The sequence below is a fragment of the Boleophthalmus pectinirostris genome, unplaced genomic scaffold, assembly GCF_026225935.1.
Source record: "Boleophthalmus pectinirostris isolate CB_2022bp ecotype Guang Dong unplaced genomic scaffold, ASM2622593v1 HiC_scaffold_23, whole genome shotgun sequence".
NCBI lineage: Eukaryota > Metazoa > Chordata > Actinopteri > Gobiiformes > Gobiidae > Boleophthalmus > Boleophthalmus pectinirostris.
This window is the reverse complement of record NW_026571207.1, coordinates 12,184,828-12,212,731: the sequence shown is the minus strand read 5'-3', so window position 1 is coordinate 12,212,731 and position 27,904 is coordinate 12,184,828. Positions and strand designations below refer to the sequence as shown.

Sequence of the window (27,904 nt, the reverse complement as noted above, 5' to 3'; positions counted from 1 at the left end):
CATGAAGATTAAAATTAAAAAAGAGAGACAGAAATTGGAGAGAAGAGTGAGTTATATGCACAGTTAAACAGAAATGTTTTGAGCCTGGATTTAAACAGCGTCACAGAAGAGTCTGTCTCACATGTTCAGGAAGACTGTTCCAGGTTTTAGCTGCATGAACCTGAAACGCTGACTCCCCTTGTTTAGTCCTGACTCTGGGCACCAGCAGGAGGCCGGTCCCTGAGGTCCTCAGAGTGCGAGATGGTTCATATGACACTAACATGTCACAGATGTACTTTGGTGCTCGGCCATGGAGAGACTTGTACACAAGCAGAGCTGCTTTAAAGTCTATTCTTTGAGGCACAGGAAGCCAGTGCAGAGACCTGAGCACAGGACTTATGTGCTCGTACTTCCTAGTTCGAGTAAGGACCAGAGCTGCAGAGTTCATGCAATGATGGCTTGAGTTGAGTTGTTTTATTTTTTAATGAAAAGAAGGCAATATGTATTATTTTTTCCTTTATTTTACAGTTAAATTATTATTTTTGTATGCAGGGATTTTTTTATTTTATTTTTTTTAATGTCACAGAAGCACTTTGTTCCTACATGAACTGCCTAACTCTTCACTAGGGCTGGGTATCATTAAGAAGTTGCCAATATGATACATACCTTGATATGATACATATCTCGATACAGTGCACTTTCGATTCAATACGATATATTTCAAATCAATTTGATACGGTTCAATAAAAAATAAAGGCTAAATGATGGCTATGATACTAAAAGTTTTTGTTAAACCAGTTCTTATGCAAACTTAATAAGAAACAAGCACATTTTAATCATCAAAACAGTGAATATGTCAAATGTGTGACATAAATGAGTTTCCGTCTTCTAAATAAGCAACAAAACTGTAGCACTGTAACAAAATTATTTTGTAAAATATACAAAAAAATGCTTTTGGAGATATATCGATACAGCAGTCCCTGATATCGACACTGTATCATCAAATTAAACAATATGATATATCAATATTTAAATATTTTTGCACACTCCTACTCTTCACACTTTTTGCAAATTTGGCATATTTGTTTTTGCAGTAGTTTTTGAGGAGTATTTTTCCTAGAGATACTGAGATATATTGTATATCGATATTTTGTGCTCCATATCGCTCAGCCCTAATTGAGGGTTTTTATTAGTGCATTGTTTTTCTGTGTTTGGTTTAATGCAGGTGGGACATAACAGCAGCTTCAGTTTAGCTCTGTGTTAGCAGCGCTACATGCTATTACCTCCTGGACAAACTTAATGACTGGAAAAGCCCCCGCGCCTCTGTCCTCTGCATGGATACAGCCTGGACTTGGTTTAAAGGGGTTTTAGAGCATTTTGCACTAAAGCTGCTTTTCAGATGATTAGTCTGCAGAGGACTTCTAAAGTTTTGAAAGAAGTTAATGGAGCTGTCGCGTGTGAGCATCTTTTCCTGGAAACGCAAAAGTGAATCAAATAAAGCCTCCGATAGGTCCGAGATAAATACATATTCCAGTGGGTTGATGTGCAGTGCAGCACACAGACGCACAGCAGTCTGTCCTGTGTGTCCCTCTGCTCCTAGGCGAGTGAGAGGAGGGACAGAGATTGGCTGACGGGCACAAACGCAGGGCTCACATTAACACTGCGATATTTGCTCTGTGGCAGTGTGAAGCTCTTTAAAATTACGGTAGTAAATGCACTGATGCCGCATGCCTTTCAAACACCTGTGTGACAGTGTTAGAAAGGCGGGGGAGGGGTGTGTCCATCCCGAGATTGTCCCCGCCTCAATTTTTACTGTCCCCGGAACGGTGCTAGTCTAGAGCTCTGGACATATTGTTCTGTTAAACCAAAATGTCAAACAGAATAAGGAATTTGAGATTTTCATCAATAATTTCCTACACTTTTATTTGTTAAAAACAGCTATCTAGAATCGTTCAGACTCTATATTCCAACCTTTATTTGGTTAATAATGTATTTTAAAAGTGTATAACAAAAATAATGATTTGAAAAGTGGGGTAATGAAAAAATGAATCGCTGACTAGTCGACAACAAAGATGATTGTTGGTTGCAGCCCTCATAATCTCACAAGTTTGGGAGTAAACAAGGGGCTAACAAATGGAAAGGTAACAGCTGGAATATGAGGCCCGATGACAGACATTAGAAATATTAACTTTTATGGAAGCAATCTTGTAGGTGATGCCGGGGTTTAATACGTTTTTATTTCCAAAGACACTATAAAGATTACGAGGTGCCGGAGAGTCTCTGCGCTCACATCAGTCTTTATGAGAGGACTGCACTGAGAGGGGCTGCCTACTGTGTCACGAAACATGCAGCCAGATACACGGTTACTATTACTACTGCTTACTGTTCATACTTGTGTACTAGGGGTGTGACAAAATACAGGAAAAAAAAACTAATCGATATTGCAACCTGCTGTATTGATTAAATGTTATGATTTTTTTTTAAGTATGTTTATAATTAGGACTAAGTTGCGGTAGCTCTAAAATGCTGTTGCTTATTTGAAGAAAGGAAAGCTCTAAAATAATCGTTCTGAATATTGTGTTCAAGTTCATTTTTTATCACAATTTACAGTTAAAAGGTTTATTCCCCAAAATTTGTGTTATCATTTAAGCAGATATTAAGGTCAAAATAAGTCTGTTCTGTTCTCACCTAATTAGAAAGCATTTTATTGTCCAATAATCAGGGAGTGCGTGGTTAGCATGCCTGTTCTTATTAGCTTTAAAATGATGGCAAAACTCTACTCTGGTCTCTGAAAGTTGAAAAAAAGCTTTTAGACGTATTACCGTGGATAATTAGGATGCTCAGAATGCATAGTTCTGTTTTTCACATTTTTTAAGGCAGTAAAAATCAAGTACAGTACCTTTACTAAAATTATATTGCCTTAAGATTAAACTAAATCTAACTGCTTCTTCTGAGAATTCACACAGAAGAATGTTGGCGACAGGACGGTCATCAGAGATTTTTAAAACATAAATAAAGGTTTAATATTTGCGTGTAGTGTACAAATTTGAGGGGCATCTGTAAATTTTTATATATCTGCACAGAACACGTGCAAACTGCTTTTTGACATCTTTTCAATTCACTTAAAAAGAATATTACAATGTTCATATGTGTCTATTCAAGCCATAAACACACTCTCTCTCCCCTCCACATCACTATTAACCATTTTAATGACTGAATATTATATGCGCACGAATATTGTTACTGTAAAAACATATGAGGTTTGACATAATTTGACAAAATTATAAAATGTTTTCCAGATTGAGTTCATGTTAAACCTGTAAAAAGAATTTAATTGTATGTATTTAACATTCTAACAAAAGAAAGACACAACAATGCTTTGGAAACAATTAAGCTACAAATGGGCCAAAACAACTGATCTGGTTTTCCTGGATTATGCATGCATCATTGTGCCGTATCACTCAATCGAATTAGTGTGTTCCTAATTAGTGACTTAATTGCTCGATTGTTATTTTTTAAATGTCAAACCATGTTGAAAATGCTCTGTAAAAGGCTTGTTTGCATTCATCATATTGCTTTATTTTCATGTTTTAATACCAGCTACAACAGTTTCTTACAGCTACCTTTGACACAGGGCTTCAAGCACCTAGGTCCTATAATACACAAAATTAACTCTTGTGAGCTTTAAGTCACGTTAAAATTTAGTTACCTCCTCAAAAACATACCTTGAGTTGTTTTATTAGTCTGTTTACATTTCCAAAGCTCAAGATGCTCTGTTCCAGTTTGTGAAGTGGTAGTTTTCAAGTTCACAGCTCCTTCTACCTTTTGTTCAGTATACACTGGCAATGCCAGTGTTTTTAGTATGAGAAAAGAACTCTTTGTGTGTTTAACATGTGTGAATGAAATAAACACAACACTAGTATGTTTTGTGATGATGAAAAAACAATGCACAGATTAATATGGTTCTTTTAAGTGGAATTCTTACTGAAAGTGTACGTATTAATAAAACACAAACTTCAACAAATTCTTCTTTCTTTCTACAGACTAGTGTTGTTACGATACTAAAATTTCAAACTTGATTTTTATACTTAAGAACAGACTCTGATTTTCAACATTAAATCAAAGTACTTTCTTTTAAGGCTGTGCAATTAACTGAATATTCATTGCGATTTTGATTTGTGTGTCAAACGATATCCAAACTCATATAATATATAAGTATATTTATTTTATTTTCAAATATAGAGATACATGTTTGTATGTTTTTCTATGCCTTATTTCACGTTTAAAGTATATTTAATTAATTTTATGTTTTATGCATCGCAAAACTGCTCTAAGGTACATATTTGTAGCCTATATTTATTTTCAATTTGAAAGTCTTGCGTAAATTATCAATAACAAAGTGTTTTTTTGAGAGAGAAATGCTGAATAAATGCAGCATGTAGCTAAAAAATAATCGTTTGAATAATCGTGATTTCAATATTGACCATTTTTCCATAATCGAGCAGCCGAACTTTCTTTATATTACCATGGGTTGTTATTTGCATAATCCCTCAAGCGTAAACTAGTCTATGTGCTCTTATACTTGCTCTGATACAGCTCAAGATCATTTTACAGCTGTTCAGGAAAGGTTCATTTTTGTCTTGTGATTGTAATTTATTTATTTTTTTATATCGATAACTATCCAAGTAAGTATCTAGTTTTGATACACAAATTCAGGGATAGCATGCAAGTTTTTGTAAAAACGTAAAAACGCACCTTTTTCACTGACAGGTGAGATGTGCATTTCTTGTTGTTGAGTATCTTATTGTTTTCCAAGTTTGTTAGTAGTTGTATTGTGTTTGTACTGTGCATTGTGTTGTACTGCGACTGTCCTTGTCTGTCCTGTGTTTGTGTACAGCACTTTGGGCAGCTGTGAAGTTTTTAAAGTGCTTTATAAAGAAAGTTGGTATAGTATGGTATGGTAAACTCTCCTTCGGCCTCTGAAATTTGAAAAAAGCACTTATAAACTCACTGTGGTGAATAATAAGGTAAGTGAGGAATAACTGCACCGCAAACCATGTAAAATTCGACTTCTGTTTTTCTGACTGTAAAATAAAAAACACCTACAGAGACGGCACAAAGAGCACATGTACCTCTATTGAAAACCAATTCAATGCATTATTATGGAAGGTGCCTATTCAAATGTATGGCCCAGCTAAGGTCAATAATGTTAACTGAATAAATCCAGACTTTCTTTCATTTTCTCTCAATGCTGAACATGGTAATTGTTTCTGAGGTCACAGACAGAAGTAATTGTGTTTAATACAGGGCACGACCATAAGCACGAGGTCGCTACTGTGAATCTGATATAATATAAGGATCTGTGATGGTGTGAGAGATTATATAAGTAGGCTGGTGCAATGAAAAGCAATGGAGGAAGGCACTGGAGTTTGTAATACAGTCAGTAATTCCTCTGAGGAGCTGAGCACAGCGACAAATAAGCAACATATAAGCAATTAGGACGCTAATTTTTCCTTCTGTGAAATTGCAACAGCGGAGAATGAGCTTCATAATGGAATCAGACTGAGAGGTTTTAGACAGATAGTGACTAATAAAATTGTATCAATTCCGATGTTATTTAAAGCAACACTGTGTAATATTCCTGGTGGCAAGTGCATTACCTGAACGTTTCCATGGAGATAGAAAGTCTTAACTAAACTTAGATAGATCAGTTTTATACTTCAGTGTGTTTAGAATAGTGTTGTAGTCAAGACGGCGCTAATTGAGACCAAGACCTGTCCGAGACCACAGAGTCCCAAGACCAGGACAAGACCAAGACCTCTGAGGGTCGAGACCGAGACAAGACCAAGACTTTTAAAGGCCGAGACTGAGACAAGACGAGACCATGGCCCATTGAGACCAAATCGAAACCATCTTTGAAATTTTCTACATTTATTTGTATTTTACTTTTATTTCGGAACACATATATCAATGTTTGTATAAATCTATCTCCGTTTTATCACTTGTTGAGTGTCAGACCTCGAGACCGAGACAAGACCGAGTTCAAACTCAAGTTCGAGACGAGACCAAGACCACAAAAAAACAGTCTCGAGATCGGTCTCCAGACAAAGACCATTCTCGAGTACTACCACACTAGTTTAGAATGAAGGAAATTAAGAGAATTTCCATGGAGACAAGCAGGTTGTAGGCCCTTAACCAGAAAAGTTAGGTCTGTGGAGAAACAAGCCCCCTCAAAGCAAGGCTGCGTGTTTTTCAAGATTTTTAAGTACAGTAAACAAACTCAAATTCTTAGTCCTTTTAGCCCAAGTGATACATCATGCTATTACTATACTATTATCTTAAAGCTATTCAAAATGTAACAATTTTCCAATCATTTCAAAGTTTTATCTGGTTTGACCAACCTAAGAAAATTGAAACATTTTGTCTTGGTCTGGAGATTTTGAGCAGGAGTCGGGACTATAGAAATAGCACTGAACAATTCATGTCTTCAAGCTGTCGACCTTGGTTCGACTTTCAACAGTGCAAAACTTTCAGATTTTTTTCTAGTCGATATATTGAGTAAAAATAGTGCCGCATTGTATCACTTTTTAAACAGTTTTAACTCTCTCTACAAAAGTGGTCTGATCATGTTAAAATTCAATTCTTATCTGTATACAGCATGAATCTGCTGAAATTAACCCGCTTCTATTTGCTTTTCTAACATAGTTCATGACGCATGTAGTCTTCCTCGTTAAAAACATACCAGAATTGTTTTGATTCATTCACACATGTTAAACAAACAAACCCTGCATATTTAGGTTGAGTTCTTCTCTCAATCAAAAAACACTCTGTTCCACCTTATGATGTCATGTGGTAATACAGAAGTGCTCCACTGTGTTTTTAAACTCCATACACCTTCACTAGAGAGGAAAGATGAAGCTGTTACCTTGAAAACTACCATAGAATAGAGTATTTGGACCTTTGAAGATGTAGAAAAGCTAAAAATAAAAACTCAAAACACACCTAAACCATAGACCGCATATATGAGTGGACATAGCTAACGCTTTAGCCACCGCATGCCAAATAGGAAGTTCACCAGGAGGCTCTTCTGGCTCCTTCTGACCTTGGCTCCAATTGACTTACATTTGGATCTTGTCACACCTGTACCTGCTGCAGTGAGCCTCGTCATTTTGGTCTTAAAATGTTTGTATTAATGCGCTCTTCATGATCCTGAATTTTTTTTTTCGCTATTTTGTCTGTCATCTATTCATAACATAAAGCCTGGCTCCAGATTCGTTCCTGTAACCATGAGCATCGCGAGCCTCATTTGAGCGGCGCTGAACACTATGGGTGAAGTCACACTCATTAGTCCACTTCTTTTATACAGTCTATGTCTCAAACACAACTTGATATTTTCAAGGCGGTAACAACATTCTAACACGGTTTAATAAAGCTCACATGAGTCAATTTTGCGTAATAATGGACCTTTAAAGTAGGGCTACAAGATTAATCACAATTAGCAAATCGCAAAGGCTGCAATGGTGTGCGTCTGTACCAACATGTCCTTGTATTAGTTTGTTGGATCAGTATTTTTGGCCGTTTAAAATGTGAACTTGGAATGGAAACATACGTCGCAAATCTAATCGCAATGCTTGTCAGACAAAAACACAATCAGATATTTTCCACTCTACAGTCCTACATTTAAAGCTACACAAACAAAGGGTTAGCTCCTTTTTCCATGTGTCTGTTGGATATTAGTGCACCTGAATGAGAACGGCTACAGATCTGTGTGACTCATCATCGCCATGGAGCTAAGCCCGGAGCTGGGATACCAGCTCTGCACCGCCAGGGATTTTGATTTTTACATTTGAAAAGCGCACAACAACCCTCCGCCTCTCCTTCTCTCTCTGCTCATCTCTCTCTCTTTCTTTTTATCTTCCCTTCTCCGTTACACTCTTTCTTTTTCTAACCCGTCTAACTCCCTCTTTGTCTCTTGCTTCATTCCCAGCTATCTTTCTCTACCTCTCTCTCCCTATCTTCTTACTCTGTTCATCTCATTCGCTTTCCATTTTGTTTCTTTCTCTCTTTCTTCATTTCTGTCTGTCTCGTTTCCTCCATCTCTCTTTCTCTCTCCTTGTTTCCTTCTCTAAATTTCTTTATCTCTCCACTTTTTCCTTTCTCTCTCTCTCTCCTATATTTTTCCTACCTTCATCTCACCTTCTTTTTCCCTTATCTCTCTTTGTCTCTCTCTCGTTTTCTGTCTTTCGCTCACTCTCTTCTCTACCTTCATCGTTCACTTTCTGCATTTTTCCCCACTCATTCTCGCTATCTTTCACCAACTTTCTCTCTCACTTTCTCCTTCTCTACTTTTCTTCAATTTTCATCACATACAGAAACTTTGGGAAAACACTCCGAAGCTCCTGCACTGTTCCACCCAGATTCACATTTGCCACATTTACATGAGAGTTTTAATTCAGATAAAAAATTTATTCAGTTTTAAAAAGAGCATGTAAACACTTAATGAAAATGATTATTTGGAATTAAATTTAATTCATAACTAAGTGGGTGGTTTATTTCAATTTTTTAAAACCACATTAATTCATTCCCCGATCATGTAAATGTTGACTCTTCTTAAAAATAATTCTGGTCGTTCATCACATGCTCATTGGGTCGCCCTTCTAATGTGATCCTGACAATACCGGCTCCACCAGTCCTCGCTTCGGACTTTCATCCACTGCTCTTTGGATTTGCGAGCGGGATGTGGGAGTGGGCTGAGGGCTTTTTCCTCTCTCTCCAGCTTGTAACTAATTATCATCAGAACGACTATGAAAAAAGTTTGTGTCATGTTTGTGTCCGTGGCGTAACGGCAAACGAGATGACAAAAAAAAGCCTGTAGCAACTGAAGTGTGTGTTTTCTCCCGGTAGATGTAAATTCATTTGTGTCCCTGTCCAATCAGAACCCTTCCCGACCCCCAGACGTGGAGCGGAATTAAATAAAGGCGATTTAACGTGTTTTCCATGTAAACCTCAATTTGGAATTATTATTTCCACGTAAACTCAAATGAGAATATTTTAATTTCGAACTATTTAAATCAGAACAATTAATACAGAATTAAAAACATCATGTAAACGTGGCCAGTGTCTTATCAGTGCATTTATGATATTAAACATGTGCACAAATCATACAGGGTTAGGTCTGTACTTTTTTAGCATTTATTTTAAACACATTTTGAAGCTTAAGATTTTTTTCACTCAGTCTGTTTTACAAGCAACACCTTTGATTGAAACACATTTTTTCCGTTGTTCTAGGTATAATATCTCCATAGAAACAAGCACGTAGCAGACCCTCCAACAGAAAAGTTACACAGTGCACCTTTCGTTTTTTGTCATTATCACACCCCATTTAATTACATGTACGTTTATTTTTAGTACTGCTATGAATATGCACAATACGTGTCTCATTTTTAAAGTCGGACAAACTTTTGCTTCCATTAACCATGAACTCGACCACATTTACAGTATTCTTTTCTATTTCTGTAACTATAAAAACCCACCCACACACTCCCTCCTGTCCACTGCACTATCACTGACACAAAGCCAATGTTTTGTTAAGTGTACCGGCGCAGATATACCCAATCATTTGACTATTTTCCCCGCTGAGAGTTTATAGGTACATTTATTTCAAAAGCCACAATAGAGCCCTCTGATGAAATGCAGACAAGAAGGTTGCCGGTAGTTACGTGTGATACCGCACACTTGTTCAACAATCACATTCGAAATGAAAACTATTGTTAAAAGAGAGAGAGATAGCAATTTTCTGCCTGACACTGGATGGGTAAAAGCAGGATAAAGACGCGGACAATAAGTGGAGTTAAAGGGACAAATGTAAGCTAGGAGAAAGAAGTGTTTGAGAAGTGGAGTTAGTGTCGTGTTACACAATCATTTTAATCAAGTACAGCGAGTTTGAAGTGGTTAAATAGAGGTGGATTAAATTGAGAAATTGTACTATCTAGTAAATATTATTACTAAGTAAATATTACTCTAGTAGAAGTAAGTAGTGGTCAAAGAGATTTTTAAAAACTACTACTCAAGTAAAAGTAAATTAAAGCATAACTTTCAGGGCATAACATCTGATTTATAATTCAAAATCTGAGTTCAAAATGTGGTGTAATTTGAAGGACAAAACATTAAATATTAAATGCTACACAAAAATCTGGTATTTTCAAAGGATAGACACAAAAATGTTCAAATCGTGTCATATTGTCAACATAAAGCTTTTGTCACTTGTAAACTTGCTCACAGAAGGAAGAGTAATCAAACTGTTTACTCAAATAAAGAGTATTATTACTTCAATAAAAATATTACTCAAATAGGAGTAAAAGTATCCTCTAGAATGGTGCAATTTCTTTACAGTGTTACTCAAAAAAAAGTAACTGAGCACACCTCTAACTAAAAGAGTTTCTTAGTGAGTAGAGTAGCCAGATATTTTGCTAAACTGTAATAAATTTCTCTCCAAAAATTAGTGGCTCAAATAATTATATAGCTTTCACAATGAGTTTTTAAAATGCTTCCAAATATGTGTATTTTGTACGGTTTTTATTAGAGATAAATATAGTCGTTTTATATGGCGGTTGCCACGTGCTAAGCCCCTTGAGGGTTTTTGGTAACCATCCATCACATTCTATTGTATAATTTAATAAGCTTTATTTTTTACAGAGCGAAAATAAAGTGAAAAATAAATGAAACCTAAATCTAGTAAAAAGTGCCTGGTGAGTTTTTACCTATTTTTATTGTTTAGTTTACTCTGACAAAATATTATTACCTCATATTCAGAAAAATAGTTGTGGCAAAAAATTATACCTGAATTTTATCTTTAGATAAGACTAAGGGTGTAACGATATCCAAGTCTCACGATACGATATTGTCAAGGTATGAATCTCACGGTACAATATTTATTGCGATATCGTGGAAAAGCTCACGATATGGTGGGGAGGCTCACGATTAGGGATGTAACAATATCCAAATCTCTAAGTACGATATTTTCATGATATACATCTCACGGTACGATATTTTATGTAGCTAAACAAAACTGTTAATTGGGACTTTTTCGTCTTAAAATGCCTTGACAAGACTTTATCCAAAGAACTAAGACTTAAAAGTGCTTAGAACTGTTATGTCTTCTTGTAATCTACACTGAAATGGAGCAAAGGATCATGGTCTATGTAGTGCCCTTTATTGCTGCACTATAACACTTAATTTAAGCAAAGAGACTGATAATTCGATATATTGTGATGGTCCACGATATTATTGTGAGAACTTTGACAATATGATATCACGATATTTTGGTTATTGTTACATCCCTAGATAAGACTGACTAAAATATTATAATTATATGCAACAATTACAGGTCTTGTATAGCAAAGAATGTACACCCTATTTACATCGATCAAAAAACTTTAGTCCAGTTGACAGAATTTAATTTCTTCTTTGTTATGGATCCTACCTGGACCACTGAGGGATTTCACTGAGGGATTTTTATTTATTCATTACAGTTTATTACAGGTAAATTATTTTTTTACGATATTGTACATTTAGAATTTTTTGTAGTTTAAATCTGCTCGTGGGTTTTTCGTTTACTTCAGCAACATATCAGACTTCAAAGTTGATATCGTGACAGTCCTATACTTGCCCAAACTCTACTAACTGTACTAACAATGTAAATTAGAAAAACTAGTCAAAATTCATGTAAACGAACATGTCATTTTAAAAGCTTCCTTGAAAGCCAAACTTTCTTCCCCCAAATCATCAACTTCCTTCAGTAACTACCACACTATAATTTGTCTTGATGGGCCTCTATGACACAACGGCTACACATCCATTTATCATCATTAGAGCGCACCGCTTATCAAAAGCAGACGAGTAGAGCGAAAATGAAATTCTTAAAAAAAAAAAAAAAATGATTGCGTAGTTCCATTTGCCATTTGTTGTGCACCGAGTACCGTAGGAGCATAGGAGGACGCTCTTACTGTATCTCTTTGGTCCATCTTCGAGGCAGAAGGAGAGCGTGAGGGTGGCGTCTTCTTCGAAAAACTCAGTCGCGAAGGCATCCCACCACAAGTTATCGCTTTCCTGAAAAATGAAAAGACAAATGGGATTAAAAACAGGAGGCAAAAACAACATGTGATTCTTTAATTTAATATCCATGTAGTTCATAACTGGTCATATTGCATTTTACATAAACCCAATATGGTCATACCTCTGTACTCTGATAAGACAAGACACAATATTATGAGCAAGATTTCAATATGAGACAAATGTGATTTTGATATGAAGTCAGGTCTTGATGTTCTCCACCATTTTTTCATACAATTTATGGGTATCATTTAAATGTATATTTTGTGAGCAAGCATATGTCAATGTTAAAATGTTCTTTCTATTGTCATAACGAAAGCTCACAGTACAATATTACCACGGTTTGCATCTCAAAGTACGATATTTATTGCAAGACTTTTAACAGAATGCTACTTTTTGCCTTTTTAAATCCCCTCACATGACTTAGGTGCAAATCACTAGTCAATACTACTATCATTATTAATCATAATCCAAAAAAACAAAGTGCTTATCAACAATATTATTATTTCTTCCTGCCGTCTGCACTGAAATGGAGCAAAGGAACATGGTCTATGTAGTTTTCAGTTTGTTTTAGCTGCTGCAACAAAAGAATGCATTTTGATTTGATATATTGTGACAGCCAGTGAAATTATAGTGAGACTTTTGACGATACGATATCAGTAGGGATGCAACGATATTCAAATCTCTCAAGGTACGATATTTATTGCAATATTTTTGAGTGGACAATATAATTCTAGATAGGACACTTTTTTGCTTTTAAAATACTTTGTCAAGATTTTGGTGTGAATTATTTCCGTCATAATCCCAAGAATTCAATTAAAAAACATATTTCTTTATGTTGTCTGTTCTGCAATGAATCATGGGACACATAGTTCCCTGTGTTTATAAGCTGCTCCTACTAAAGAACAATGCATTTAAGCAAAGGAACTTATAATTTTATATATTTTGACAGCTCTTGATATTATTGTAAGACTTCTGACGATACGATATCACGATATTTTGGTTATTGTTAAATCTCTATTGTCATGTCGTTATTCTTTATGTAACTACTAGGGTTTCATGTATCATTAAGGCCAAACAGTTTGAGCACGACTTTTGGGATTGATTGGTAGTCAGAGCGAATGTCCGTGGAATGGTAGAACTGTTCCAGCAGTCTATTCCAGGTACGGCCGAGCAAATGAGTCAAATCTGAATCAAGATCAAGATTCAGTCATTTCTAATCGTCAATGATCAGCTTGGGTCCACAGATAATCCTCTGTCAGTAAAAGCATGTGTTTTGGAGCAGAGTTTGGACTTTAGTGGAATACATTTGGCTACTTTTGTGTAAACTGGCACTGATTTAAAGCCTTTTTATTGTCCATGAAATCATTGTGTTTTTGAGAAGAAGAAATTAAATCAAAATCAATCAGTATGAGGATTTTTTATTTATTTATTTTTTTGCCTTATTGCCCAGCCTTAAAGGTGCATTGTGTAACTTGTGCATTATGTGCTTGCTTCTGTGGAGATGTTATTCCTCTGCCTGGAATGTTCCACAGTATGACATTAAACAGCTCTACCTTACATTTATTCAATTATAGCGTTTCTTATTGATCAAAAATACCAAGAAAAACAGGTATTCTGACTGTGAACAGGGCTGCCTCTCCACAAATCTGACCTGTAACTCGATCTAGTTCAGTCTACATGAAGATAGAAAGATTTAATGCCATACTGTGAAGCATCCCAGACAAAGTAATAGCATTTCCACTGAGAAAATTATTAAACGGACCCTCCACAAGAAAAGTTACACAATGCACTTTAAATCTCAGGGTAGCTGCATAATGGAATGTAAAATGTAAAAGGTTATATTGACAAAGATGAATAACACAATATTATTTCTATTATATTGATCCTGATACTCAGATGATATTTTATAGCGGTGTAACGGTACATGTATTCCTGCCGAACCGTTTCAATACAGGACGTTCGGTTCAGTGTGCGGGTGTACATGAGTGAATTCATGCAATTTGTGTGTGTTTACATTCCGCCACCACATATGCAGCTACACGGAAGGGTTGGCTCTTTAGTATTCACGAGGGAAGTCGTCCGTGATTGGGGTGGCAGTGTTTTCTGAAGTGCTTTATAGTTAGGGCGCCGCCTTGACAACAATTTTGTTTTGTTTACTGTTTAAAAGGAATTCATTTTTTATAATATTGCATACATTTGTTGCTTATTTGAGAATCATTTATTTAATTTATTAGTATGACCAAGCTGCATTTTGCATTTATTTTATTTTCCTGTTTGTACAATGTTAAAACAAATTGTTGGTTTAATAAAAACACAAATAAACAAAAAGCAAATGGTTTTGCATTTTGTTCCCATTCTATACAGAAAATGAACCAAACCAAAATCAAGGTAAGTACCAAACTGTGATTTTTGTGTACTGTTACACACCTAAAATTTTAACAATGCATCAAGAATTTACCAAAATATGTCTTTATATGTCTTGCTCGAGATTCAAGTCAAGTTCAAGTCAACTTTTTTGACCATCGGCCTACTACTAATACTGAAACTAAATAAAGAAAAGAACACTGCCCTCAGTTACAAAGGTGGGACGACCCCTCTTACTCTTATGCCCCGCCACTCTCTCTCCCTTTTTATCTCCTCCCTTTCTCCATGTCCCTCTCTCTCTCTCGCTCTCATCTGCCTCTAATTCCCCATGACATGATACAACAGATGACCAGGTCGCTGGAGCCCGAGCAGAGGGGGGCATGGAACCACTCCCCACATGGTGACAATTAGCCCTGTCACTATTGGCCAGCGTCAAAGCCAATAACCCGCTACAACCAGTGCCCGGATGCCCCGCAGGTCACGCCCCCCCTCACCCCCCCTCACCCCTCCCCTTACCTCCACGCAAACACGACCGGGACTGAACCGTGGAGAGTCATACCGCCACAGGGCACAGGAGAGGAGCTGGTTGATTAGGGGCAAATGGACGGCGAATGTGGGTCAAGGAACAGAGTAGTCAAACAGAGAGGAGGAGAGGTAAGTAGTTCAAAAAGGAGTTGTTACCGTCTAAACATGGACAGTACATCAGAGCTAATACTGGTATTTTCAAGGGGTGTAACGATACACAAAAATCACAGTTCGGTATGTACGGAGATTCCATGCCAGCGAAAGGTGAAAGTAATGACCAGGGCGCAACAAAAGTAGTTTTGCAAGGATTCGTGTAGTTCAGAGGGATGTAGTCAAGGCGGTGGGCAATTTTTGTCAAGGCGGGCACCCTAACTATAAAGTGCCGCGGGGAACACTATCACCCCAATCACGGACTGATATTGAACATTTTGATGGATCGGATCACCACAAATTAATTATATTTTCAGTCTATACCCTGGTGCTGGATGCTTAAAGTTAAAGTATAGGAACAGAAAAATCTGTATTGGTGCTTTTTTGGCAAATATAGTCTCTTTGTACCCACAGTTTCTTCTTGGACAAGTGATTTCAAATGGAAATAGAAAAGCAATGAAGCTAAAGAGGTGTCTAAAAATACAACATATCATAAAATCTTCCCATCTACATTAAATATCAGCCACAATGGCAAAACAAAACAAATAACTAGGGCTTTAGAACTTGGTGCTTAGTTGATTCATTGGTCAGTGAATCAGCTAAGGCAATGAATTATTTTATTAAGCTCATCAGATTTATATAGACCAGGAGAAGGTATGGAGTGAATAAAGTACATATTTGGGAATAACTGGACAGTGTCATCTGTCTTTTCAGTACTCTGTTCAAGTAGTACCACACCACGTTCTCTTTTAGTCAAATAATTGATGGACAAAGCGTGTCTTCAATCGACCAAGAATTTATTAGAATAAATTTTATTGCCATTGCCAGGGAACAAAATTCACAAACTGGGAACTTACTTCAGCGTTATGGTGCAACATAAAACAATGAATAATAATAGTAATATAAACTATGATACAATAAAAACTGCAAGACCTGGCATGCAATAAAAATAAACTAAATAAAAATAGACTTTGACTGACTATGAACACAAAAAATATGCAATATACTTGGTCGTCTACAGCGTTACAAGTAACTTATATCAGTGAACGCGGAAAAAATGGTCTTCCCTAAGGACACATAAACTGTATGCTCTTATCAAACTGGGATAAAACTACCAACTTTTTCCAATTATAACTCTACCACAATTTCCTGACAAACTTTGGCAAATTTAAATTAAGGGAGCTTTAATTATTTTCAGGTATTAAAGTAAAATGTGTCTTACTCTAATACAAATATACTGTAAAAGCACCTAATTCATGTCCTCATTCATCTAATTATAAAGTGTTTTTATAGTATGTGAACCAGGAAGTAAGGCTGGTGCACTGTAGGCATGCTTATTGTTAGATTAATGTGATGTCTCTGCAAGTTGTGAAAAGTTCTTATAAACTCATTGTGTTGAATAAAAACAGATAAAAGATAATAGAAAGTGAGGAATAACTGCTGCAAAGAATCTAAAATGTAAAAAGACAGTAAAAATCTTTTAATTCAAATCCAACACAAATTCCTAAATGAAAAACATGCCCATGCCAGAATCCCGTATTGCATTTGCAGCACAGAGGAGCGTATGAGCCGCTGCTTGTTTGATATGAGGATAAAACTGACACAGAGATGCAGAGGTGGCAAAGCAATCAAGCGGACAGCCGGTGCTCTGAAGTCTCCATTTGGAGCCGTGATGCCAGTCTTCCACAGCCCAGTGCCCCCACGTGCCCACCGAGACCCCCTCCTTCCTCCTCCCAGTCCCCCTCACCCGCTCTCACCCTCACCCAGCCCGGCGAAGAGAGCAGCAGGTGTCGGAACGCTGTCTCATTCGGAATATATCTGTTTAAGAGCAGAGTGAGAGTGGAGAGACAAAGTGGGACAAAAGACACTGGCGACTGGTTACGAATATAAACTATAGGTAGGCTGTATAATCAATGAGGAGGAGGGTGACTATGAAAAAGAATTTACAGTGAACATATTATTAATACATTGGAGTGTTTTTTAAATAGGCATGCACCGATCCAGCTCTTTCAGTTCGATACTTTGATTTTAAGTGTCTGCCGATACTCGATATTAGAGTAGGAATGGAAAATGGCACTTATTTCCTTAAAACACAGTTAACGTATTATACAAGAGATCCAATTGTTTTGTGTAACTGTTATTTATCCTTCAAATCACTACTAAATTTCATCTGACTAAAAGTTCAATCATTATGAGACATTCTAGGCCAAAATTTGCCTGTAAACTGTCATATTACATCCATTTGAAGGCCAAACCATTAGCTTAACCGATATCATGAAACTTGATGCTTGATTAGGGCTGAGTATCATTGAGAAGTTGCCGGTATGATACATATGTCGATACGATACATATCTTGATACAGTGAGCTTACGCTTCGATACGATTCAATAAAAAATAATGGCTAAATCATGGCTATGATACTGGAAATTAGAGCCCGACCGATATGGATTTTGTTGTGGCCGATATGAAACCGATATAATGGGGGTTGGAGCTGCCGATAGCCGATATAATCACCGATATATTTAGTGATGTAAAAATTCACTGTAAATCTTGAATTGATTAAAAAACTTAGGTTTGGCTCTAGTGGAATTCTAAATTGGGTTTATTTAGGCAACATTTATTGTTATTTTGACTCTTTACATCATATTTACATACAGTAGATTGGCCTAATGGCATTTTTGCATCACATTCTAGCTGCTAGTGATGGGTATTCCAGTTTTGTTTTTTGTTTTTTTGGCTCGGCTCACTAAAGCAGTTGGCTCTTTCGGCTCCCAAGCGACTCTTGAGATTGTTTTGTTGCAACCAGGACTAAACCAGAACTGAACCAGGACTGAGTGTCGGGACTCGGTTTCTATCTCTCTCCTGCACTCGAGCTCAAGATTAGTCCTGGTTTATTCATTTTATGCTGAACTGCAGCCAAATATGCACTTTTTTTTTATCCTATGCACACGCAGATTTCTGAAAGTTTCATTTTCAGCCGCTGCTGCTGTCAAACTACAGGTCTACATGCGGCATGAAGAGAAAAAGTGAGAAAAAGAGAAAACACGGCTCCCAATAAGAAGCAGGCTCCCGTTGTTCGCTTCAAAGAGCCGGATCTAAGAGCCGTTTCGATCGCAACCGACCCATAACTCCTAGCTAGTAAACTATCGCTATTAGCCTTTAGCCGTAAATGCTGCGCACCGCGGTAGTTAATTATATGCATAAATGTGGATCATTCACACGTCTATTCACAGCTCATTTACATATCAATGCAGGTCCAGTAGCAAATATACGGCCAATATAGTCACTTTACAATAGACCAATAGAAAACAGCCTGTTTATGTGCGGGAGCTACAGCAGCTAACCATTAACAAAACCTAAACTAGCTTCAAAGTCGATGTATTTCCAACACTCACCGCTCACAGGCTCCTCCTCACATCACAAGTCTGCACTAATAAATGTCCTTTTAATCCAGACTCAAACCGATTGTCCGAAAAAGAAAATAATCTCAGTGTTGCGCACCGCTGCGGGTGTAAACAAACACACACGAGTGAAGTGACGTCACTCTGGTGGTGTGTTCAGGTACAGTACGGACACAGACAAATGACTCCGCAGAAAAATACTGATGCAGAGCCACATATTAGGACATTTATCTGTCTGTAAATTGGATTAAATGAGAGTCTAAGCTTTATACCGAGGTATAACATGCTCACGTGAAATATCGGCCCATATCAGCAAGCATATCGGCCGATAGCCGATATGTCTCCATGTGCCCATATTGGCCAATAATATCGGCCAGCCGATATATCGGTCGGGCTCTACTGGAAATCTTTGTTAAATCACTTCTTGTGCAAAGTCTTGTGCAAAAATGAAACACACTTATTTTAATCATCAAAACTGTGAAAATGTCAAAAGTGTCGCATAAAAGAGTTTCCTTCCTCTGAACAAGCAACAAAACTGTAGTGCTATAACTCAATAATTTTGTAAAAAAAATACTGTTGGAGATATATCAGCAACCCACGATATCGATACTGTATCATTACATTAAACAATATGATACATCGATATTTCAGTATTTTTGCACACCCCTATGCTTGGTCAACCAGTTTTCTCAGTATCGTCACTGATATTCAGTACCAGTATCAGTGAATCCTTAATTTTAAATGTGTTTGAGGTATCTTTACACTGTTTTTAAGGGCATATGTTAAGTTGATAAGGCGTTTGTTTCTAATAAGACAAGTGTTTTACCAGCTCAGAATTAGCCTGATCCACCAGTTTTCTCAGTATCGTTACTGATATTTGATACCATTATCAGTGCGTCCCTAGTTTTAAATGTAATATCTTTACATTGTTTTAAAGGGCAGATGTTAAATTGGGAAAGCGTTTACCAGCTCCGAATTAGCCTGTTTATGGTTTATGGGCTTAAAAATATAGAGATTTTTGGTTGACATCTACCTACGTAATTATATAAAAGTGTCTTTTTGAAGTTGGGCTGTCAAAAGTATCAAAAATCAGACACTAATAAATACAAAAAATAGAATAAAAACTCACTGATACTCATTTGAGCAAGTATACAAAAACAATTCACACCCATGGACCACTATGGAACCTACCTGGATGATTGAAGGATAACACCACATGGTAATATAGGAAAGTACAATGATTTAATTTTGAAAATTACTTTCCATTGTCTAAATAAAGTGTTTTTTTTTTTTATTATCATTAGGGCTGGGTATCATTAAGAAGTTGCTGATATGATACATACCTCGATACATAGGTCACAATATGATACATATTTCGATACAGTGCACATTCAATTCGATACGATATATTTCAAATTGATTTGATACGGTTCAACAAAAAATAAAGGTTAAATCATGGCTGTGATACTAAAAGTCTTTGTTAAACCACTTCTTGTGCAAAGTTAATATGAAACACACTTATTTTAATCATCAAAACAGTGAAAATGTCAAAAGTGTCGTATAAAAGAATTTCCTTCAACTAAACAACCAACAAAACTGTAGCGTTGTAACAAAATAATTTAGTAAAATACACCAAAAAAATACTCCTGGTGATATATCGATGCAGCAGCCCACGATATCGATACTGTATCATCACATTGAATGATACGATATTTTTGCACACCCCTAATTATCATCATGTTATCGGAATCAACTAGAATCATTGCCTTCTTCATATTCTAGGTTGATGGGAATCCAAAGAAATAAATCCAAAACATTCCCACAGTTTTTGAATTGAACCGAAAACACTGTAGTTACGGGGCGACCTTACCAATCACATGCCCATCTTTCACCACTGACCACCTTTCTGTTAATTCATTTACATGCGTGATTTCCAGTAGTTATTTTGACACTCGTACACACATTCACTCATGCCGACAAGCATCTCATAATAGACCATTTTGACAGCGGCCGTTCCTATTGTTGCGTGTCCATTAGCGCTTCCTGGTTCGGCCTCAGATGCTAACCCACATGCTAGTATCCATGTTAAAAAGCCTCTCGCCCAGACGCCACAGCAATCAGCCCAGCAAAACACACCGCGCTCCCAATCGCATTTAGCTCCGCCGCCAAACAAAATAGCACTTGGCAGTTTTATTACTCCGCTACAAATTCAGTAAATGAAATGCACATTTAGCTTGCGCGCTAATAAAGCTAACTTTTCCATTATTTCTGCCGGGGAGTTCACGTGAGTCGCTTGCCATTAATCCAGCGCAAATGGGGGAGTGTTTTTTTCTTGGGGTTTTTTTTTTGTTTTTTTTCTTCACCGTGTGTCTGGCCAAAGATAGAAACGCGTCTGTATGCGGAGCAGGGCGAAGCGAGCGGGTTTGAAGACGTTATAAGGGGTGGATGGGAGCCAGGAAGACCGTGCAGCAACAGTCTGGACGCTGGATCGCCGCCATGGGAACGGGGAGCCTGGTGCCAAATACTACGAGGGTGAGTCCATTCAGAGAGCATGTGTGTGTGTGTGAAGTCTTAATCGTGTTAGAGAACAAAAGGGAAAGATGTATTTCTTTTGGTGCAAATGATCACACTGTAAAAAGTATGTACGAAAGTGATTTTTTTGTTTGTGAAGGGATGTGAAGATTGTTTGGTCAATAATTGTGATTTTATTTATTTTTTTGGTAACACCTATAAAGTTTGTAACTACTATAACAACAGACTTTTTTCACAACGGCCAGAAGTGCCGCAAAGTACGGTAAACGTCACTCCGGGCATATTTTCCACCAGCTTCATAAATCTGCCCTATCAACAAATCTTCAGGGTTGACAAAGGACATATTTTGTCCATGAAGAATTTATCCACAACTATCAAGGTAAGAAAGACGTAAACTTAAAGGCCAACAACGACGAGCATTAGTGAACAACATGAGCAAAACAAACATTACAATCATGAATAAAACATAAGTAATAAGTAATTCATTAATAAGTAACTTGTGAACTCAGACTGATTCTACAATTAAAATAAAAAATCAATTTCATGATGTCGATATTAGCATAGACAGAGAGATTTGTGCAGTTCGAATGCTACAGATGTTCACAAATTGCACGTCTAGCATTTAAACAAATCTCTCTGTCTATGCTAATATCTACATCATGAAATCAATTTTTTATTTTAATTCTAGAGTCAATGTGAGTTCACAAGTTACTTATGTTTAATTCATGACCATAATGTTAGTTTTGCTCAGTAGTTCACTAATGCTGGTCGTTGTTGGCCTTTAAGTTTTCATCTTTCTTACCTTGATAGTTGTGGATAAATTCTTCTTGGACAGAATATGTCCTGTATCGACCTTGTTGGATGCAGATTTGGTGATGAGGGAGATTTATGAAGCTGGTGGAAAATACACAAGACATTTCCATAGATATTTTGCCATAGGAAAGCATTAACCGGGAGTGACGTTTATCCTACATCGTGGCACTTCCAGCCGTTGTAAAAAGTTCTATGACAATATGACAATTTAAATGGACCAATTTATTCTGTTTTCTGATCTACTCTATGTTATAATGTTGTTTCCTCATCACAAACATAGCTGGAGAGGGGTGACCAGAATTTCAAAATGAAAAACTGGGACACCCTCAGTTCGGGGTGGTTGGTAATAATAAAATTGTGATTCAAGTGCCTCGTTAAGGGAAACTGTTCTGCACTCGGCCCATTCATGACGAACATGAGCCATGATAGTCACATTTTCTGTGTCTTGGTCATTTTAAGCAGCTTTTCTGTATTTTACCCAAACAAATGACAGTTCACGCCTGTCTTTACTGTTGGCATGGATCAGATTGGTCAAAAATAGGGACACCTGGGACATTTCTTGTATAAAACTGGTACAAATCACTGGTTTTGGATAAATCTGCTGGGACGGCAAACACAGGGCTCAAAACTGGGACTGTCTCGGGTAAATAGGGACGTCTGGTCACCCCAAACTGGAGTTGTGTTTAGTTTCAGTCACACATGTTTAACACACACACCCTGCATATTTAGGCTGGGTTTGTGTGTTAATCCCTATTGTGCTGTAATGTTTGCTGATTGAGAGCACACCTAAGAAGAGAAGTTGTGTTTTGTTTAAATAATCTCTGTTTTTCAGTAATCCTTTATGTTTAGGAAGTCTCCTTCTCCAGAAGTAAAAATGTCCCAGAAGTCCAGAACTCCTTCGTGTTTTTAAAGTCCACACACCTGACCTACATAGCCTTTACTACTAACTATTATGGATGTAACAATATCCAAATCTCACAGTACGATATTTATTGCAATATTTTGGAGAGGCTAATATAATTGCCTCTCCAAAATGGGACACTTTTTTGCTTTTAAAATACCTTGGCAAAATTTTGGTGTGAATTATTTCCGTCATAATCCCAAGAATTCAAATAAAACCATATCTCTTCATGTTGTCTGCACTGAAATGAATCATGGGATATGTAGTTTCTGATGTTCATAAGCTGTTGCTTCTATAACACCATGCATTTAAGCAAAGTAACTTGTAATTCAAATTTGAGACTTTTGTGTTAGACTTTTGACGATACAATATTACAATATTTCGGTTATTGTTGCATCCCTACAAACTATATATATAATTATGTCTTTTATACACCACCTTTTTATATTTTTTACTCTTTGTTATTATATTATATTGTGATGTGTGAGCTACTGTGTCCAAATAATTTCCCTTGTGGATCAATAAAGTTTGTTTAAGTCTAAGTCTAAGTCTAACTATCCAATGTTGAAACTTTACTAGTTTGGTTGTTTTGAGTCTTGATTTTAACTGCTTCACTCCTCAGTGCACCTGTAGCTGGGGCTCATGGCACAGACAATTTCAGTCATTTCTCAAACATATACAAGTTGACAATGCCAAATAAATAAAAGGATTAGAGTGACCATAAGTAAACCTGATAGACGAGCATGCCATTTTTAACAATATCATTTGATCTGCTAGTTCATTTATTTAAAATGTTGCTCAGATTATGACAACTTTTTTTTACTTATCTGCCAGTGGATTTTGTAATCATCAAAAGACTAAAAACATGTCATTTTTCCTGGTTAGGTATTGAGGAGTGCCCTGAATAACTTAGTCTGTGATTCCCCTTCTCCAGACCTGCATATCTCTCCATTGTATTTCCGCCTGTCACTCACTGGCCTGCTTTTCCTTTCCGCCTCTGGACTCTGTGACGAACCACGCGCCGTATCCATGTTTGTTGTCAAAGCTACAAATGTGCGCCAATATGCCCGGATCCCGAGGTGAACCGGAGAAGCCCCCAGACGAGACAGCCCTCCTCCGATAAGGACGTTTATTGATTCCCAGAGATCGCACACCATCGAAGGGAGGATTTGTCAATGTGTCAATGGCCTCACCACAAACCACAAATCAGCAGGAAGAGCCGAAGATCTGGATTTTCAAGGATTTTTGGATTTTCCAAAGCATCGGGAGACAAAGCAAGAAGGATTGTCAGTAAATAGCAGCACAGCGAAGGGTTAAGTCCTTTCTAGGCATGTCCATACATAGAGATGGGGTGTAGTGTAGTGTTGGGGAAGATTTGGGGAAGTGGGGCTGTTCTCTAGATTTCATAATGTAAACAAATTAGGGATATGCCATGAATCAAATTTTAATCAAGATCAAGTTTCATCACTAACAGTCTATGATCAGCTTGGGGCTTTTTAATGGAGAAGTCTACAGCCAGTTCTCAGTCAGTAAAAGCATGTGGTTTGGAGAAGCATTCAGGCTTTGGTGGAAGAATATTAACGGTTCTTTCTGTTCAGGTGATATCCCAGTTTGGTACATAAATTGGTGTAACAAGACAATTTACTTACCAATATTGGCCCAAAACACCTTGTGATATTGAACTTGTATTTTTTTAAAGCTGTTCTGTAATTACTTTACAAAACACATTAGGATAATTGTTTTCCATACACCATTGGTGTTTATTTTCAGTCTCTGCACTGCTATCGGTTGATCGGGTATTGGCAGATATCTAAAGTAGGCAAGGGCATGATTAGTCAACTAATTGATAATTGATCATTAAGAATTTTGTCGATCACGTTCATTTTTAATCGACAAACCGAATGTAGGTTGCAGTACATAGCATAGTGGCCTCACAGTCCCACATTTAGGCTATGGCACAACTCCTTGAAGACCACTCTACCACTCGATGAGAGCGTATACATGCACATCAGTATCCCAGGTTACTGCAACATAAAGTTGAGTGCGCATGCGTCCAAAAGACAAACACTTTTCAGTTTTTTCATCACAACAGTAGTCAAAATAAATAAAGTGACCAACATAAATGAAGTGAGTGAAATGACTGTTCAGTAAAGAGCTGCGCTAAGAGCTAAGAGCAGCGCTTTTAGTTTATGTAAATGAGCCACGCGGTTTTAAGAAGTAAACAAATGTGGCAAAGCTGCATTAAACATATTATAATCTCAAACGGGCTGACGTGGTTATGGTTTATATTGTGTAAAGTTGAGTTGAGTTGAGATTAAGAAAATTTTATTGAATGCAAATCCCTAATCAAAAGCCGTAATATCGGGTTGTTTTACTAAGATAGTCAAACTCTTAACTCATTATTCTCTCATTAGACAATGAAAAGTGACTAACGCACCTTCATTACTGTCTTAAAAACGTGCTCCAGAAGTTATTCCGCACTTACCCTTTGCAGCCTAATTATTCACAGCGATGAGTTTATAAGCTGTTTCCACAACTCTCAGAAAACAGAGCTGAGTTTCGCTGTGACTATCACTCTAACAACAACTAGTATCCTAATGCTCAATTCCTGATCAGGCAATAACATGATTCCTAACTAGATGCACAAAGTAGACTTATTTTGACTGCAATAAATGTGTATTGGAGCAATTCTGAAATACACAGGAAAAGATCAGTTAACTGTCTATTAAAAAAACATAATCTTTACACAGTATTGCCAATTTCCACACTTTAGATTTCAGTCCTAGTTACTTGCAGAGTCTTTTCACAGAATGTAAAATGCAAATGTCCCTATGTTTAGCAGCGGTTCTCTCCTGGCTAGCTGCTTTTGTCCGTGGGAGTGTGTAGCCATAGCGCGCAGTCTCTTGTTGCAGAGAGCCTCCAACAGTGTGGGCGTGTCTGGGCTCTGACCTTGGCCCGCTCGCAGCCTCCGAAACCCCCTCACAAACACGGACCACTGCCTCGCCAAAGAATTTATACGGTTAACGCTAACACAAGCCACACCACTCTGGGTTATATATGTGGGTAAACAGGGGAGGTAGAAATAGGCAGTTTGTTTAGGGGAGCTACAGTGAAGATTTTTTAGTGTAAATTCAGATGAGGTGATATATAATGTATGCAGTATCTTAAAGGTCTAAAAAAGGTACTCTTTAAACCATGTTAGAATGTTTTTACCTCATTAAAAACATATCCAGAGTTGTGTTTTGGAGACTACCCAGAGAGATAGTTTTCAAATTAAAAGCTACATTTTACTTTTTGTTTAGTAAAGACTCCAGGGTTGAAATTATCTAAATGGTTCTAGTGAAGGCGTATGGAGTTTAAAAACACAGTGGAGCACATGACATATATGCAGGGTGTGTGAATGAAACAAAACACAACTCCAGGTCTGTTTTTGATGAGGAAATAACATCATAACATAGATCAGAAAACAGTGTAATATGGGCTCTTTAAGTATTTAACTTAATTTAATTAGTTCTATTAATTCTGCTGACTTTTAGAGATTAATGTTTGTTTTATATTGCTATTATGTGCAGCACTTTGGAAACTATCTTGTTTATAAAATGTGCTATCCAAATAAACTTGGATTGAATTTAGTGATAATTATATGTATCTACACCACAAGGGAATACAAGACGAAAGGCTAAATGACTTAACAAGTACTGTAATTATTAAAATAACAATGCATTTTAAATGTATGGCTCCAAATGGCTCCAAGGACACTTAATATAGTATTAGTCATTCACTCTACACCAAGTGGTAGTTTACCACTGTAGCCACAGCTGCCCTGGGGTAGCTGTCAATTAGGGGTGTGCGAAAATATTGAAATATCGATATTCATATTGTTTAAGTAGTACAGTATCGATATTGTTGGCTGCTGTATTGATATATCGCCAGGAGTATTTGTTGATATATTTTACTAAATTATGTTGTTCCAGCACTTGTTTTGCTGCTTGTTTAGAGGAAGAAAACTCATTTATGCAACACATTTGACATTTTCACTGTTTTGATGATTAAAATGTTTGTGTTTCATATTAACTTTGCAAATGAAGTGGTTTAACAAAGACTTTTAGTATCACAGCCATGATTTAACCTTTATTTTTTATTTAAATGTATCTAATCGATTAGAAATATATCGAATCGAATGTGCACTGTATCAAGCTACATACCGTATCATGGCTTATGTATCGAGGTATATATCGTATTGGCAACTTCTTAATAATACCCAGCCCTTCTGCCAATCTGCACCATCAGCCATTTCGACCACTAACCAATCACTCAATCACAATTTACCCAATTTATTCATAAGCAAAGTGTGTAAAGTGTCTTGAACATATTCATATGTTCGTAAAGTGTTGTTGTAATAGTAGTAGTAGTAGTAGCAGTAGTAGTAGCAGCAGCAGCAGCAGTAGTGGCAATACTAGTTCATTCTAGTTCAAATTAAACCCAAAAAGCAGTTGCAGAATTACAAATTAATGCTACATTACACCAAGTTACACTGACAACAAGGCCCAACAAGCCCCCCCCCCCTAAGATCAATACTTTTCCTTGAAGACAGCAGGCTAAAATGCACACTTAGAACATAACATCCCTGCTTACTGAGATGCATACAGTTTACCCAACAGACCGCACCATCGATCCGTGTACTCCTGTACTGCCACTGTCCTGCCAAAGCGCCTATGGCAAAGTGCACAAACTTTAACATCACCTGTATTCTCACAATGCATCCTACACACTCTCTATCTGTCACTATATGCAGTGCTACAAATTACGGCTGCAATGAGTATTTTAGTAGTTGACTAGTCAGCGATTATTGGTTTACTAAAGACTAAAGACTGTTCAATTATATCTACAACAAAAAGGCGTGGCAAAAGCTCTCAAAACAATTATGTATCTCTATGTATCTGCCCCAAACTGCCCTCACAAGACTACAACTGCACGGGAGTTCAACTATTTATGATTTTTTTTTTTTTTTTTTTTTAAGTAAATTGAACTTGTAAAGTATGAATTCAATCAGAATTTTTATATATAAATACCAAAAAATCCCAAATCCTCAGCTAACTCTCTTACTCACGCACTAAATTCTTTC

At 37.0% G+C, this 27,904-nt stretch overlaps 1 protein-coding gene across 4 annotated transcripts in view; it reads right to left on the bottom strand.

Annotated features, from left to right (window-relative positions):
• ldb2a (LIM domain binding 2a) overlaps nt 1-27,904 on the bottom strand; it is a 173,036-nt gene that overhangs the window by 112,156 nt on the left and 32,976 nt on the right. For all 4 annotated transcript variants that reach the window (XM_020917635.2, XM_020917636.2, XM_055159519.1 and 1 more), the window contains exon 2: nt 11,985-12,087. In XM_020917635.2, coding sequence (XP_020773294.1) covers nt 11,985-12,087 — 103 coding nt within the window. The remainder of the gene's footprint in view (nt 1-11,984; nt 12,088-27,904) is intronic.